This window comes from Ochotona princeps, chromosome 14, assembly GCF_030435755.1.
Source record: "Ochotona princeps isolate mOchPri1 chromosome 14, mOchPri1.hap1, whole genome shotgun sequence".
NCBI lineage: Eukaryota > Metazoa > Chordata > Mammalia > Lagomorpha > Ochotonidae > Ochotona > Ochotona princeps.
In genome coordinates, this window is record NC_080845.1 from 10,593,932 (window position 1) to 10,611,026 (window position 17,095).

The 17,095-nt window shown below is 40.1% G+C and overlaps 1 protein-coding gene across 1 annotated transcript in view; it reads left to right on the plus strand.

The window, feature by feature from the left end:
• Positions 1-15,605, plus strand: part of MEGF9 (multiple EGF like domains 9) — a 98,082-nt gene extending 82,477 nt beyond the window's left edge. Inside the window, exons 4-6 of the mRNA XM_004594956.2 lie at positions 7,038-7,181; positions 10,871-11,140; positions 12,835-15,605. Coding sequence (XP_004595013.2) covers positions 7,038-7,181; positions 10,871-11,140; positions 12,835-13,286 — 866 coding nt within the window. The 3' untranslated portion in view covers positions 13,287-15,605. The remainder of the gene's footprint in view (positions 1-7,037; positions 7,182-10,870; positions 11,141-12,834) is intronic.
• Positions 15,606-17,095: the final 1,490 nt, after the last annotated feature.

Genomic DNA, 17,095 nt, shown 5'->3' on the forward strand with positions numbered 1-17,095 from the left:
ATTTTACCGTGTAAGCTAAGCTTGCTCTGCCCCAGTGTTCTTCCTTTTGCTAACTGGCCTCATTTACTCAGCTGCTGTCACAAAGCCTTCCAGTCGTTTCGGAGTCTTTCTTCAGTTCAGCTGCCCATCCATCAGCCCTGTCTTTGGAACCCACCCTGGCTCCTTCTGCTCTTCATGGCCCTCGTCACGTCATCCTTATTCAAGCCACTGTCACTCCCTTGTGCCTCCTTGTGTCCTCACAGTCCAGACTCCGCATAATCAGCCCTCTCAGAGTAAGACAGAGATTTCTGACTGTGACCTCCATGAACTTTTATGCTGTGACACTTGACTCTCTAACTCTCCCTTATTCGGGCTCCATACTGACCTTCTTCCAGTTTGACAGATTAAAGTTTGCCTTCTAGAGAGAGAGGTCAGACGTCTCTTCTGAAGACAAAGTACACTGGTATGTTCCTAACATGTTCTTGTATAAAGTATGAAATGGCAAAATAAATAAGGAAAGAAGAAAAAGTCTTTTTATAGGCGCTAATTTATCTTTCCAAAATTTTGTCTTAAATTTGTTTGGAAAAGGAGCCACGCATTCCTTTCTTTGACCAGTTATTTTGTTGGTTACCCCGGCCAGATTTTTGAGATGCTCAGGCCAAGAATGTGAAGTCATTGCCCTTCTTCCTCGTTTTTCTTTGCTCCATTTTTTTCCCTGTGGATGAATTACCCCTTTTTTCAGCAAAGAGAATGTGAACTTTAAGGCAGTGTTGTGTTTCACACGGTTACCAGCATAATGAACAACACTGCATTTCAGCTAACTTTTACAGAGCATTTATTGAAAAGGGAAGTTTCTCAAAATTTAGATTGAAAGGGAACATCTCATCTAGTTTAGTTTCCTTAATTTATAAATCAGGAAGGAGAAAACACTATATGTCATGGAATAGTACTTTACCCCTTGAAATAGTCACATCATATCAGTACCCACAGAATTATTATCCCATCCAACAGATTAGGAAAGCTGAAACTCAGAGAAACTATTTGTTGAAGGTCACATAGCTGGTAAGAGGTCAGTGGGGAATGATACTCAAATCTGACATTGAATCCCATATCATTTTTTTCTTATGCTTTATTCCTCTCAGAGGAAAGTTGTAAGCTATTGGAAAAACAAATTCATATTTTGACTCCTACTGAAGTTAGATTTTAAAGGTTCTGATCTTTATATTATTATAAAAATAACTGTTTCTACATGTAATGCTTATTATTATTTGAGTTCTTAAAATGTTTTACAATACACAATACGTTGTGTAATGTTTTAATTTTTGTGATAAAAAAATCAAGATAATAAAAATAAAAGTAATATGTACATACCAGAGGCAATTTGAAAATTTGATAGTTGGGAGAGGTTACTCAGAGGGTGCTTGTCCCTCGTTACTCCCATTGGCATTCGGGTTCACAGTCGTAGAAAAACCACTAGCCTACCTTTGATGTGTTCATTTATTCATTAATTTTCCTTTTTTTGGAACTGATATAAGCTATCTTTAAAGCAATATAAAAAGTGATGAATATTTAAGGATAGATTTTATTGTCTTATATTTGCATTCACTTTTACTTCTTTATGTCAGAATTTGTTTATTTATTTGAAAGCCAAGGGAGGAGAGACAGACAGAGATCTTCCATTTACTGGTTCATTTCCGAAATGATCGAAATGACCAGGAATCAGGAACTTCATCTGTGTCTCCCATATGAATGGAGGGGCCCAAACACTTGGGCCATCTTGAGATGCTTTTCCCAGGCCTTTAGCAATGAGCAGGATTAGAAATGGAACAGCCAAGACACAAACCAACATCTGTATGGGATGCTAGCATTGCAAGGGGCAACTTTAACCCTATGCCACCATTTTGACTTCTGAAATAGCATATTTACTATGCAGGGTCAGTTTTTTTCATTAAACTCTCATTGCAGGATAAATAGTTTAAAAATTGAAATAAGAAATTCTTCCATTAAAAAAAATTCCTTTGGCCTAGCACAATGGCTGAATCCACTTATTCTCCACCAACAAGAATAAGATCTCATATGGGCACCAGTTCATGTCCTGGCTACTGCACTTCTCTTCCAGCTCATTGTTTGTGGCCCAGAAAAACAGTGGAGGATGGTCCAAAGCCTTGGCACCCTGTACCCAGGTGGGGGACCAGTAGAAGCTGCTGGCTCCCGGCTTTGGATTGGCTCAGTTCTTGCCATTACAGCCATCTGGGGAGTGAGCCAGCAGATAGAAGGCCTGTCTCTCTATGTCTCTCCTTCTCTCTGTAAATCTCCCTTTCCAATAAAAATAAAGAAATGTTAAAAAAAAAAAACTTACAAAACATTTGAATATATGTGGTTTGTGAAATGTATTTTGATAGCCACAAAAGGTTTTACGTCTTACCTAGATTAGTAAAAAGTCCCAAATAAGAAAAGTTGTGCCCTCGTAGTATTATAGAAGGCAGGTGTTCAAAGTAGAATGTATATATTGGCATTCTTGAACTAAGCATAGCAGCATGACCTGGTGTTTTTTTTTTTTTATCATTGACTTGCTTTTATTAGTTTTAACCTTTATGTTAAAGGTATCATCAGCCAAGGTATGTGTTAAGGAAGACTTTCTAATACTCCTCTTCTAAACTCAAATTTTAGGTTCCTTGTTGAAGTTTAGCAGCCTTCACTATTTACAAGACTGTTCCTAAGTTGCAAAAATTCTTTCCATGTTTTTTCCTCTGAACATGACCTTTTCTTGTCATGTCATACACAAAGGACCTATTATTGAACATTGTGTTTCTGTAAACTTCTAAATTCTGTCACTGAATTGTTAGTTACTTTGAGGTGCTTTTTTATTTTCTTTCTTTTTTTTTTAATAAAAGTTTAGTGCTTTGTCAGATTTTTTTTCTCCTCAAAATTCTGCCCACTGAACATTTTTAATGGAGGACAGCAGGTGGAGATTTTGCTTGTACTGTGGATTTTTTACTTTTTCTTCCAATTTTTAGAACATTGCGATATTATAAAATGTTTGGTTTTTAGAGCTAAAATTCACAATTTCAGCTATCTGAATTGTTACAGTTTTCTTTTTTTAAATTAAATTTATTCATTAATTACACTGTATTGTAATTTCATAGAAACTGGGATTCTCCCCACATTTCCCCCCATGGTGGGTTCCTCCACCTTGTTTCGTAACCATAGTTCAAGTTCAGTTGAGATTCCCTCTTAGCAAGCATATGCCAAGTATAGAGTCCAACATCTTATAGTCCAGTCAAGTCCAACTACTTATTGGGGAGACCCTCTCTGGTCTGAGGTCAGTTATCTTTTTTTTTTAAGATTTATTTATTTTATTGCAAAGTCAGATATACAGAGAGGAGGAGAGACAGAGAGGAAGATCTTCCATCCGATGATTCACTCCCCAAGTGAGCACAACGGCCAGAGCTGTGCTGATCCAAAGCCAGGAACCTGGAACCTCTTCCAGGTCTCCCATGCGGGTGCAGGGTCCCAAAGCTTTGGGCCGTCCTCGACTGCTTTCCCAGGCCACAAGCAGGGAGCTGGATGGGAAGTGGAGCTGCCGGGATTGGAACCGGCGCCTATATGGGATCCTGGGGCGTTCAAGGCGAGGACTTTAGCTGCTAGGCCACTGTGCTGGGCCCTTCAGTTATCTTTATTGTCAGAAAGATCTGCAGCTAAAGAGGAATCGAAGCAGAAGAGATCTTGAAAGAAACCAATAACTGAAGTGCTTATTGCTGTGTGAGTGAGTAGTACTTTCTTTGCTGTGTGAGAAATATTAAATAGAACAGCAGGTCCTTAAAAATTATTATCTAAGGTGATATTAACAAACGAGTTTGGTTTAATTCAAAATTACCTGTTCATATAATAAACTTTTGAAGCTGTCTTTCCCAGTGAATTCCTGAAGCTTGGTAACTGAGGGACAGGTTAGGGATCTGCTTGGTCATTTTGAATTGAGATTAAACATGTATGTTAAAAATATTTTTATCTTTTTGTGTTTTTCAACTCTTGCTCCAGTTGTCAGGCATTTCATTTCACAACCTCATTTCTTCTCCCCCTTTTTGTGAACATTTCACTAGTCAGGAAAAGAAATCAAATAAGCCCCTTTGTGAACAGTGTTGTCATTGAAATGTATTTAACTTCTGCAGTTTTCTCGTCTGCTGGATTTCTGTGTTGATCTGTTCACTGCCTGCTGTAGTAGTAGTTCTGAGCGTCCTGTGGAACCCTGGGAGCCCAGGGGAAGGATGCGTGTGGTGCTGGCCCTTGGCCTTCCCTGTCTTTAGGGTCTGTGAGCTCCTTTCTAACAGAGCTCTCACAGCAATATTACTAAGCATGTGACTTTGCTTGCCTCTTTCCTTCGCATTTTCTCTGTTATTTAAGTGTTTTTTATTTTGGCTATGAAATATGAAAACCCATGAAGAACAGTATAACAAACATCCAGGTACCCATTTCTCTAAATAACAAATGAAAGCATATTCACATAGTTACCATATAAATTTTACTTATTTATTTATTTGTTTTCATTTTATTTGAAAGGCAAAGAGATAAAACAGAGAGAGACAGAGAAATCTTCTGCCCACTGCTTCACTTCCCAGATGCCTACAACAACTAGGGCTGGGGAGGCAGCAGCCAGGAATTCAGAGCTCAATTCAGGTCTCCCACACAGGCTGCCAAGCACCTGAGCCATCATTCCTGAGCAGTGGAGCCAGGCCTGGAAACCAGGCCTCCTAAAATGGGATGTGGGTATCCCAAGCAGTGTCTTAACCACCTCTTAGAGTTAAATTTTCAAAATAGAAAATTTCAAATAAAATTGGAGTCTTCTTTGTTTTCTTCCCTGGTCCCATCTTTCTCCTCCAGAGAAGCAAGCAGAACATACAATCCCCCCATACTCTCTCAGCCAGTTTTCTGTTTACTGCACAAAGGTGTTTCAGAAAGTTCATGGAATGTGGAAGGAGATCATTTTGGTGAAAAAAAAAAATCAAAGATCCTTGCTTGTTTTTTTCATACCATGTATCTTCATAAATGCTGTAAAGATCTCTCATGTGTATGGATATAAATTTTTTTCTAACACGATGAATCTAATCTTTTTTAACTGTTTATTTATTTATTTACATTTTTTAAAATTTTATGGTACATTTTCGTAGGCTCAGAGATTTACCCTCCTCATCCCCAATTTTCCTCCCTCCATTGATTTTCCCTATATTAATTCAATAGTATAGTCCTTGAAAGACAGTCATAGGTCCAGTATTCTGCTATTTAAGTGTGTCCTGTCATTGTATGTATAAACAGAATGTATGTAATGACAGAATTCTAGTAACCAGTGGTCAAGATATAGTTAACAGATTCATTGGGAGTCCATCTTTGATCTGGAAGTAGAGATGCATACTGCATTGTATCTTCACATCTCAATATGATAGTCTCTATTATACAGTTCTTTTAGGTTACTATGTGTTCATGCATGATTGATTCTGTATTTTGCATGAAGATTGCCTTATATGAGAAATATAATATGAAAAAAATATATGAATTTATTTTTAAGTTATAGTTTTTCTTGGACTTTTTGAAGTACGCTCACATTTGTATGCATCCATCTGTTGCCATATTAGATGTTTGCTTGCCTAGTATTAAAGTATTGAATTTAAAATTTTCTTAAGATTTGTTCATTAATTAGTTGCAGAGAAAGAGAAATCTTGTATCCACTGGTTGTGCTCCTCAGATGGCCACCTGAAATTTGATCTGGGTCTCTCAGCCATGAGTGGCAAGGCCCAAGCACTTAGGCCATCTGCTGCTTTCCCAGGCCAGTTATTACAGTGCTGGGATGGAAGCAGAGCAGCCAGGACTCAAACCAGCATAAATATGGGATTCTGGCATCACAAGGGAAGGCTTAACCACTTAGACCACAGTATGATCTCCAGCTTTAATATTTTTTGTGGGCCTGGTGTGATAGCATAATGGTTAAGGTCCTCGCCTTGAACGCTCAAGGATCCTATATGGGCGCCGGTTCTAATCCCGGCAGCTCCACTTTCCATCCAGCTCCCTGCTTGTGACCTAGGAAAGCAGTCAAGAAGGGCCCAAAGCCTTGGGACCCTGCACCTGTGTGGGAGACCTGGAAAGAAGTTCCTGGTTCCTGGCTTTGGATCGGCACAGCACCGGCTGTTGCAGTCACTTGGGGAGTGAATAATCGGACAGAGGATCTTCCTCTTTGTCTCTCCTCTCTGTATATCTGCCTTTCCAATAAAATAAAATTTTAAAAAGAAAAAAAAGATTTTTGCAAGAAGTTTCTAAAATCTATACTTTGCTTTTTTAACCAATGTTTTTAAGATTTATGTATGTTTGTGCATATTGATTTTCACTATGAAAATACCACAATTTATCTATCCTTAGATAATATATTTTTATTGATTTTATTGATTTTTTTTCCTTGTAATTGGCCTGCTTTGAGTATGTGGTCAGTCAACCATGTGAGGGCTTATTCCAGCTGTAATCTTGTACCCAGCCTTTCCCTGAAGAACTCACAGTGTAGTAGGGAATACAGAACTCAATGTAGAAATAAGATGGAGAATTAACTAAACTTTTGCAGTTCCCATAACTTCTCTTTTCCTGTAACTCTTACAACCTTTTTGTTGCTAGCTTGATTTCTGAAAGTTGCTGTGCTTTAGAAATACATCTGTCACTTAAAAATAATGTGTTTTGGGCCCAGCACGATAGCCTGGTGGCAAAGTCTTCACCTTGTGTGTGCCAGGATCCCATATGGGTGCTGGTTTGTATCCTGACTGTTCCACTTCTCATCCAGCTCCTTGAATGTGGCCTGGGAAAACAGTCGAGGATGGCCCAAAGCCTTGGGCTCCTTCACTCACGTGCGAGACCCAGAAGAAGCTCCTAGCTCCTGGCTTCGGGTAGGCTCAGCTCCAGCCTTTGTGGCCACTTGGGGAGTGAACCAGCAGATGGAATATCTTTTTCTTTCTCTCCTTCTCTCTGCCAATCTGACTTTCCAATAAAAATAAATGAATCTTTAAAAAATAATGTGTTTCTTTCAGGTGTATGTTTTAACTGCCAGGAGAACAGTCGAGGGGATCAGTGTGAAGAATGCGCAGAAGGATTTTATCAGAGTCCTAATGCCACCGCAGGCTGTCTTCGCTGCCCTTGCTCTGCAGTAACATCCACAGGAATCTGCACCATAAGTAAGACCTTTCTCTTTGTTTTCAAGGTGCGGGGGTGAGGGTATCAGTGAATCAGTGATCAATAGGTATAAATTACATTGATAAATAAAGTTATGGATGCTGTAAGTGGAAGGAAGTTAGGAAGAAAGGAATTCACAATGTAATCCATATATATGTATCATATATATGAAATCACAATATAATTTTGTGTAATTCACAAAAGCTCAATTTTTGCTAACTTGCCTCCAGGTACCATTCACTAATTATTCTTCCAAGGTACTTCATCCAGATCACAGGGGGCCAAATACTTGGACCACCTTGTGCTGCTTCTCCCAGACCATTAGTAGGGAGCTGTTTTGGAAGTGGAGCAGCTGGACATGAACCCCTGCCCATATTGAACATGAACCTATGCCAGTGCTGGAATGCCAGCATTACAGGCTATAGCTTCATCTTTCGTGCCATAACACTGGCCCTACAAATATAGATTTGTCTTACTAATGTAGCTCACCTATGAATTATCTATTGATGTGTAACCAATTACAGGTTAAGTATTGCTTATCTGATATACTTGAGACCCATAAGTTTATTAAATTTTGGAATATTTGAATTAATGCAAAAAATTTCAGCAATAGAACCCAAGTCTAAACACAATTCACTTATGGATTTCATTGACAGAATCCATTTTGGTATATACATACCCTGAAATTATTTTTATACCATGTTTTCAGTATACTTGTGTTTTGACTACAGTCTCATCTGTTCATGAGATCAAATGTAGAATTTTCCACGTAGGACACCATGTCAGTGCTCAGGATATTTTGTATTTTGGAGAATTTTGAGTTCTTTAATTAGGATCCTCAACCTCTATCTTAAAGTTAGTGGCTTAAGACAATGAGCACTCCCTATTTCATGTCATTTCTGCTTACCTGGGGTGGTCTGCTTTGGATTCTTCTTTCCCACCCTCTTTTTCTCCTTACCCTTTAGATAACAGCTTTATTGAGAAATAATTACCATTTATTTAAAATGTATGGTTCATTTTTTTTTTAGTAAACACAGGCACACACAAACACACTCACATAATGTTGCCAACCATTGTCAGTTACTTTTAGAACATTTTGTCACCCCTAACTTTAAAAAAAAAGCAATCCTATACCTGTTACCCTAAAAACAAGTGATGTGAAAGAGAGATTGAAATTGCCATGTGTTTTGTAGTCTCATACCTGAAGTCATAAAACACCATTTTTGAATCAGTCTATGAAATACACATGTCTACCCAATTAACTATAAGAGGCACTGCACAAGAGGGAGTGCCAGGAGGGCAGGGATCATGAGGAACCTTCTTGAGAACTGGCCAGAAGGAGGCTCGTGGCTCCTGGCGTCAGGTCAGCTGAGCTCTGGCCATTGTGGCCACTTGGGGAGTGAATCAATGAATGGAAGATCATTCTCTTCTTTCTCCTTTCTGACTTTCACAATGAAAATAAAAACAAATCTTAAAAAAAAAAAAGACTTTATAGCTTTACAGGAATTATAAACAAAAAATCGTGTTAGTCCTTGGGACATCCAAAATATCTTTTCTTTTGAACTCCGGGCATATGAAAATTGCTTTATAAATGATTGTTAACTTCACTTTCATGTGATGTTTAAAATTTAGAAGTTTTCTCTAGAGAATTATGATACCTAACAAAAACACTGTGCTTGAATCTTTTGTTCTTGTCTGACTTTTGCAGAGACTGTAGGTTCTACAAGGCAGAGAGTGTATGTTTTTAACCATTGCATCTCCACTTGTAGCCCAATTAGAATTATTAATGTTAAAAAAAATACATGCTGAGTAGAAAGATGCTTCAATTACTGATCTCTTTCCCTTCTTCTCTCTCTGTAAATCTGTCTTTCAAATAAAAATAAATAAATCTTTTTAAAAATAAAAGAGAAGCTATAATTGCTACAGTAGGATTGGAGAGACCTCCAGTGGTCAGATCTTACTGAGCTGTAACTGATAGGACTTGAGAGCTGGTGAGAAGGCAGATGGGGAGAAGGAGCACTGAGAGGGAAGCTGCCTCTTGCCTGGCATAAGTGGGCGGATGTTGGTACTACTCTCTGTGACAAAGGAGAGTTGAGGGGAACACAGGACACTGGCGGGGGGGGCGGCGGCAAAGGTCGAGGGCAGTGTTGAGCAGGTTTTATTTGAGATGTTTGTGCATCCAGGCATACCGGAAGTTAGCATACAGTTTGAAACGTAGGACAGGGATACAGACGAGAGATACACATTTTGCAATTGTCAGCATTTCAGTGGCTAAGCTCATTCATGGAGAATGCGCAGGGTGAGGAGAAGAAACGAAGAATTGAAGTCTGGAAAGGATCACCATTTAAGGTGGAGAGAAATGGAAGGAATTTTTATCAAAACCATATATTCTGCTTAATCTGTCGTGTCCAAAAGGGAAGGAAATTTATTTTTCTTATTATAAGTTTATTTTATTTTTGAGATGTTTACATAGTTGGGAAGGAGGTGTGCCCACGTGACCACTGATTAGAGTGGGAGGGTCAAGGTAAGGGGGGGAAAGTGGATGAAACAATTGCTTCAATACAGATCTGAAGGAGGAAGGCAAAGAAGGGGAGAGAGCCGCTCCCAGCAAACCAACCTCATCAGTACCCAGGGCTGGGGGATGGCCATTTGATGTCATCCCAGGGTCTCCAATGTGGAGTGTGTTCTGAGGGTAGCGGTTAAGTAGTTTCAGTAGTTTTGAAATGCTGGTGATTTTGTTGTTCCAAGGAAGGAAGGAAATTAAAAATAAAAGCATGAGAATGCCAGTTTACCACAATAATTTGGACTCCTAGTGTAAACATATTGCTTTTGCTATCTGTCTGAACAAGTTCTCTGAATGGCTTCATTAGTTTTATAGTTTTCTAGGAAGTTAGTAAATAAAATATAGATGATGAGTTTGGTTATTTCGTATGTGTTTCTTTTAAAAAAATTATTTTGAAAGAGTTACAGAGAAAGAAGGAGAGAGAGACAAAGAGAGATGTTCCATGTGCAGGTTCACTCCTGAGCTGGCCACTGTGATCATGGGGGTTGGGCTGAAGACCTAGAGCTTAGTCCAGGTCTCCCACATGAATACCAGGGACCCAAATTTTTGGGACATGTTGCACTGTTTTTCCCAGGCCTTCAGCAGGAAGCTGAAATAGAAGTGGAGCGATCATGAGATGCCAGCATCACAGGTGGTAGTTTTACCGGGTACCATACATACCTGCCCCTCCATGTGCCTCTAAGATTGAGAGGAGAGGGCCGTGTAATGACTCATTAGCTACATTATTACCTTGCACACACCGGGAAGCCCTATGGGTGCCAGTTCATGTCCAGGCTGCTCCACTTCCCATCCAGCTCCCTACTTGTGGGCTGGGAAAGCAGTCAAGGATGGCCCAAAGTTTTGGGACTCTGAACCCATGTGGGAGACCCAGAAGAAACTCCAGGTTCCTGGCTTCCGATTGGCTCAGCTCTGGCCATTGCAACTACTTAAGGAGTGAACCAGTGGATGGAAGATCTTCCTCTCTGTGTTGCTGCCTCTTTGTAAATCTGCATTTCTAATAAAAATAAATAAATCTTGAAAAAAAAGATTTAGAGGAGATAATGTTTTATAAATCTCCTTCAGGATTAGTAATTGTTTTGCATTATGAATGATTATTTTATGAAGTGATTTTCGTGTTCTTTTTTTTAGAATTAGGTGAATCAGAACCTAAATGTAGCCAGTGTAAAGATGGTTACACAGGCCCAAACTGCAATCAGTGTGAAAATGGCTATTACAATTCTGACAGCATCTGTGTGAAATGCCAGTGCCATGGCCACGTGGACCCAATTAAAACTCCAAAGATTTGCAAGCCCGAGAGTGGTGAGTGCATCAACTGTCTCCATAATACCACGGGATTTTGGTGTGAGAACTGCCTGGAAGGTTATGTTCAAGACCTCGAGGGAAACTGCATCAAGAAAGGTAAACCCTCTCCTAAGGTTGTACATTTAATACCTAAACCTAACTGAACATTTCAGGACAGCTGCCTTTAGCGTTATAACACCTGCCACTCCCACCAGAGGAGTTTCTGGAATAGGTTCTGACAGGTATGTGCCCGAAAAGGTCTCCTTCCATTGCTGCTGCTCTCCCGACTCCCCAAAGCCACTCCAGACGCGTGAGGACCAAGACAAAGTCACTGGCGACAGTGAGACAAAGTTTCCTCCCATTTTCCTTCATCTATTTTTATTTTTGTGTTAATTTGAAAGTCCTGTCATCTCTTTTATCTTTTTGCTTCCTTTATTCTCATCACTTCCAGTGATCATCAAAGATTCAAAGATCCTTTTCAAGTAAGGACCTATAATCTGGTTAGAAGTTCCAGCTTAGAAACTGGAGTAACAACTTTCCTCACTTGGAACCCAAGTTTCCCCATGTATGTTGGAGGAAATCATAATAATGTTCTTTTTTATTTTTGAAAAGAAAATTTTTAAAAGAAAAGATTATGCTTATGCCAAAATGTTCCCTATGGGGACATTCAGTAAGGATTAGAAAAAAAGTAATTATTTAAAATTCTTGAATAGTTAGGGATGTTCCAAGTTTCTTAGGCCACAGAGAGATTCCAGATTCTGGTCTGCAAATTATTCTTCCCATTCTAACAGATGCTCAGGAAAAAGCCAAGCAGTTGGTCTGTGGCAACATTTCTGCCATTTGCTTGATTTCCATATGCTGCATGCTCAAGACTAAACGACTCCAAGTGAGCTCTGTCACTCAGTTCTTTCCCACGTGAGACACATTTAGTGTCCATACTCACATGACGGGTCTCTGATGCTCTGTCTTGTCAGTTACTAGGATAAATTGATATGGCTGTTTGTGGTAATGGATTATAATGCTGATCCTAGTGATTTTATAGAGCACCGTGTGCCAAGCACTGCGCACGTTCAGTGTGATCATGCCTTATAGCATGTCATCTTTCCCAAGAACTCTGCAAGGTAGACATTGTTCTCATTCTCCGGAGGAGGAAACCTGCAGGTGTGAGAAGACTGGCTTATCTACAGCAACATAGCTCTGCTTGATTCCAAAGCTTTTGACTCTTCCACTGGGCTGTGCTGTCATGGAATTACAAAGCGTGAGACCTAAATTACAAAATAGCTGTAATCCTCAAAAAGGGAGAATTCCTACTCATGGAGTGAAAGAAAAGCTGCTTTCTCTCTTGTCTGACATCAACTTTGGACATTTAGATTGTGTTGTTCAGATCTGATTAGAGACAGTTTTTCCTGCACCTCCTCTGAGGAAAAATTTACCGTTATCAAATGCCATCAGATACATTTTTTTTTAGTTCAAATGACTGAAATTTATCATCCTAACTATGTGTTTTAGACTCAATAAAGATATATTAACTGCCTTGTAGGAATTGATATTACTGTATCTGTAAGAGATGGAAAGCTTAATTCTCCCAAAGATTTTAATATAGATATTAAACATATTGAAGGACATCCGTAGATGTAATAAGTTAACTTCCTAGAACTGTTCATCACTCTGTTTCTTTGGAAATTATTTTTGACTTGCATACCTTAAAGCGGAGCATCATGTCAACATCTCACGTCAGCAGCCATTCCGTGTGTGTTTCTTTTATTGTTTCTCAAAACCAGATACATTTCATTCTCTGTTTTTGTTTTCAGCGGTTATTGTTCCAACACCTGAAGCTTCTACCATTTTGGTTTCCAATGCCTCTTTGACCACATCAGTGCCCACCCCTGTTCTAAACAGTACCTTTACCCCCACAACCCTGCAGACTATCTTTTCAGTAAGCTCTTCTGAAAACAGCACTTCAGCTTTAGCTGATGTATCATGGACTCAGTTTAACATCATCATTTTGACAGTCATCATCATCGTGGTGGTGCTGCTGATGGGATTTGTAGGGGCTGTGTACATGTACCGGGAGTACCAAAATCGGAAACTCAATGCCCCCTTTTGGACCATCGAGCTGAAAGAAGACAATATCAGTTTCAGCAGCTACCATGACAGCATTCCCAATGCAGATGTATCGGGACTATTGGAAGATGATGGCAATGAGGTAGCTCCCAATGGGCAACTGACCCTGACGACACCCATCCATAACTACAAAGCCTGACAAACTGGAACTGTCCTCCTGGATTGTAAACCACAGTGCTTACTAAGACTGCGTCAGCCTCTGACCAGACCGAGCCTGGGTAGAATTCACTGAGAAGGCAAAGGCAGATCTGATCTGCTCAGATACAAATCCTAATGCACTTAGCCTATCTATTGCTCTTGGTTTACCCATGAAATCTGAAGCATTCATCATCATGAAGGATTCGAAGCAAAGTATATTTTTGTACTAAATCACGTGGGAACATGGAAAGGCTGAATCAAACTGTGCAGGCCCCAGTCCGCTTTAACCCTCAAGGAGACTCTTGGAGAAATGTTCACCAAACCAAAAGTACCAGGATGATGAATGTGAGGAGGGAAAGGAGTGCTGCAAGGCTTCGTCTCCCTTCCCAAAACTTGCTTTTTCTCTTTTTTTAAGGAAACAAAAAGGAGGATCAGGGATTAAGTTTATTTTGCTGTACAACAACACTTCATTGAGAAAAAGCTGGAGTCTCAGCTGTATTACTATAAACAATCTTGATTGTTCTGGAATGGGGCAGAATAGTCCCAAGAAGATTTTTAGAAGGGCTTGATTTTTTTCTCCCAGGTTTCATGCTCTGGTGGGGAGATTGAAGCACAGGATGAGCTAAAGGCAGAGAGCATAGGCAAGGATGGGGAGCAGGAAGCTAGTGGTCCTCCTCAGGGTGTCCGTGTGAATGGCAGATTGTCTGAACATAAGGAGTATTCCTGCTTCTAGAGTAAGATGTATATAATTAATGTAGGATATCTGGTCAACATTGTATTTGTATCTATTTGTAAAAAAAATCATGTCATATTTTATCATCTAGAATTTATTTGTACAGCGTTTAATGGCATTGTAAAAAAGAAAACGGGGAGTGGTTAAAATACTGTAAAATAGACAGCAGTGTTGCTAGAGCTGGGACTCTGGGAACATCACTCATGTTTAGTCCCTCTTTGGACATTGTTGGAACTTCTAAGAGTTAAATGTTTCCAATCTTTCTTTTCTCAGTCTAAAAGTAGAGTTATATGCTCTTTGACTTGCTGTTAGATTCAAGCAATAGATTTTGAAGTCAAAACTTGTAAGCTAGGACACAAGCTGCGTTCTCAAAAATGCCCATCTAAGTTAACTCTAGCCACTCCATAGATTTTATACAATTGATAAGCAACCATATTCTCATTAAAAGGTGGTTTTTTTTAACCCCTGAATGTAAAAGATAGTCTTCCAAAGGATAGAAATATTTCAGTTCCAAAAGAAAAGCCATCCCACCACTTGGGGGTCCCTAGTTTTCATTCTTGTGAAATATTTTATCCCTCATCAAAACTAAAAAACTTCCTCTTCTTTGAATATAGCTTGTCACTCCCTTGCCATGATGTTTGTGCGGCTTCTCATCCAGCTAGGGCAGCTCCACAGTTGAGAGTGTGTGGTTGGTCTTCGCTATCCTCAGCTCCTGTGAGGCTGACAGGTTGCGGATTAGGTGAGCCAGCCAAGGGGGCCCGAAGTCCAATGCAGATATTTATTAAGAGGAACAGCAAGCTGTGAAATGGTTAGGAAACAGTAGACTCCTTGTTAGCTTAGACTTAGAAAATCCAAGGTGACCCTTTTGCCTAACTTCCTTAGAGAAAAACCTGGGCTTTGGGAGACTCCTACAGTGCTCTCAGGATTTGGAGGTGATGCTGTGGAAATGTGTAGGCGAGGGCTCTAAGGTGACCCGAGCATGCCCTGCCATCATTCATGAAATTAGAGATTGCATGACATTAGAATCATTCAGTGTTTCTGTCACTGTTTGTAGCTTGCAAAGGACTTTCCCATGTGTGTCCTTTGTTCCTCACCATGGCCCCCAAGGAAGGAATTATCATCTCCATTTGACAGACAAGAAGGCTGAGGCACAAAGGTGCTAAATGTCTTGTTCGAAACCAAATACAGCATGTGGCATTAGTGGGCTTGAGATCGAGACTCCTGACTCAGATGCTTATGTACAGTAACACATAAATTGCCTGGCTGGGTACCTAAGACAGTTGGGAGAAGAGTCCTATTTGTGGATGTTTCTAGATTTTAAAAACTAAATACCATGTTCCAGGCCATTTAGCTACTGGAAAGACTTTGTGGAAAGAACCACAGAATAGTACTACAGAGAGTACAAGTTCGAAACCTGCCCATTTATGCTTTATTAAACTGACCTACTCCCTCCAAGCTGCTTGTGCCTGCACAGACTGCGCCAAGTGGTAGATCCACCTTCCTCCCTGACACTCAGTTCAGCCCCTGCCAGAAAACAGGATTGAGGATGGTGAGAGGCAAACATTTGCTGAAAGGAGCTAGCTCAATAAAGAATCTAGAACCGAAGCTAAGTCGTATTGACTCTGTGAAGAGTTCTGGCAACAAACCTTGAAAAATTACTGCAAAAATGAAATTGCATTAAACATTTACCCTTAAAGTACGTGTTAACATCTCCTAGGTCATGTCCTTAATTTATTACAACAGAGAAGTAAAGTGAAGGTCCTAAAATTTGTTTGACGGATCCTTTAGTGTGACCCAGCCTTTTGCTGTGAAGCATAAACCCGTCTTGAAATGATCTGCCACTGATATCAGACATGACAGCTCTGTGGAACGCACCAGGCAGCCTTCACCTCTAAAGGCATGACCCTGGGAACTGCGGTGTGCTGCCGTGGGCCCCAGCAGTCTTCGCAAAGCCTCATCCTGGAAACCGTTTTTTGTCTAAAGATTTGAAACTGTTTATTTTGTGAATCTTGAGAAATGACAAAAACTGCTATGAACTAGCACTCTTCTCTTGATGTTGTCCATTTGGCCAGCCCATATGCGTTTCTGACACTTCAGTGCTTTAGGTGGTATTAGGAGTGGCCTTGTCCATTCTGTCTCTCCTCTCTGTCCACTCAGGATTCTGTTATTAAGAAATGACCTTGTATGTTTGATGTCCCCACCCACCCCCTGCCCCAGGGCTGCTTGGGTTTTAAAAGAGGTAGGCGGAGCAGTTATGGGATTGGAGGAGTGAGATTTCTTTTTAGGGGGACAGGGGGCAGGATTTGTAGAAGCCTCCAATTACATGGCTGCTCTCAGCCACAATGTTTCCTGGAAAAGAACCCTGAAAGCAATACCCATGGACCTGAAAACAGAGAAGGAACAGAGTAACCTGTTAGAAAAAGAAAGGCCTCCAGAGAATGCTTATAGTCTGTTGTCGTCTTCTTGCTAGTAAGGACTTTAGGAGCTTAAACGAGTTGGGTGTGAGGGCATTCTCCCTACCCTGAGCCAGTGACCAGGATGGCAGGTGGAAAGCAGCCAGAATGAGGCCTCTGCAGATGCCAGGTGATAACCAGCACGCTGATGGTTATGGAGCCCCATCGTGTTAGCGGATAATGTGGCTTTTTCAAAGGCATCTGGGAAGCTTGCTTTTTTGTTTCTTATGCTAGGCAATAACTGCAGTGGCAGAACTAGAATGGGAGCCCAGAGGTTCGGAGCTAAGTTAACCCAGAAGTGCCGTGATTTACAGTCAGGTTGCAATGCTAGGCACAAGCACTCTGTAATCAGTTAAATTCCAGCCCAAGCAATTAGGGAATGTTTCTGAAACATTAAACATGTATTTATGTCACTAAAATTCTAACACAAATGTTAAAAACATGTCTCATACATAAGCTGTACTAGTAGGCTTCATGATGCATTTCTAAATTTGTGTATGATTTGAATATATGAAAGAATTTATACAAGAGTGTTATTTAAAATTATTAATAAATGTATATAATTTGTACCTATTGTAGATTTGTTTTACTTTTTATGTGTTCACAGTTGTTACAAGTCCATAT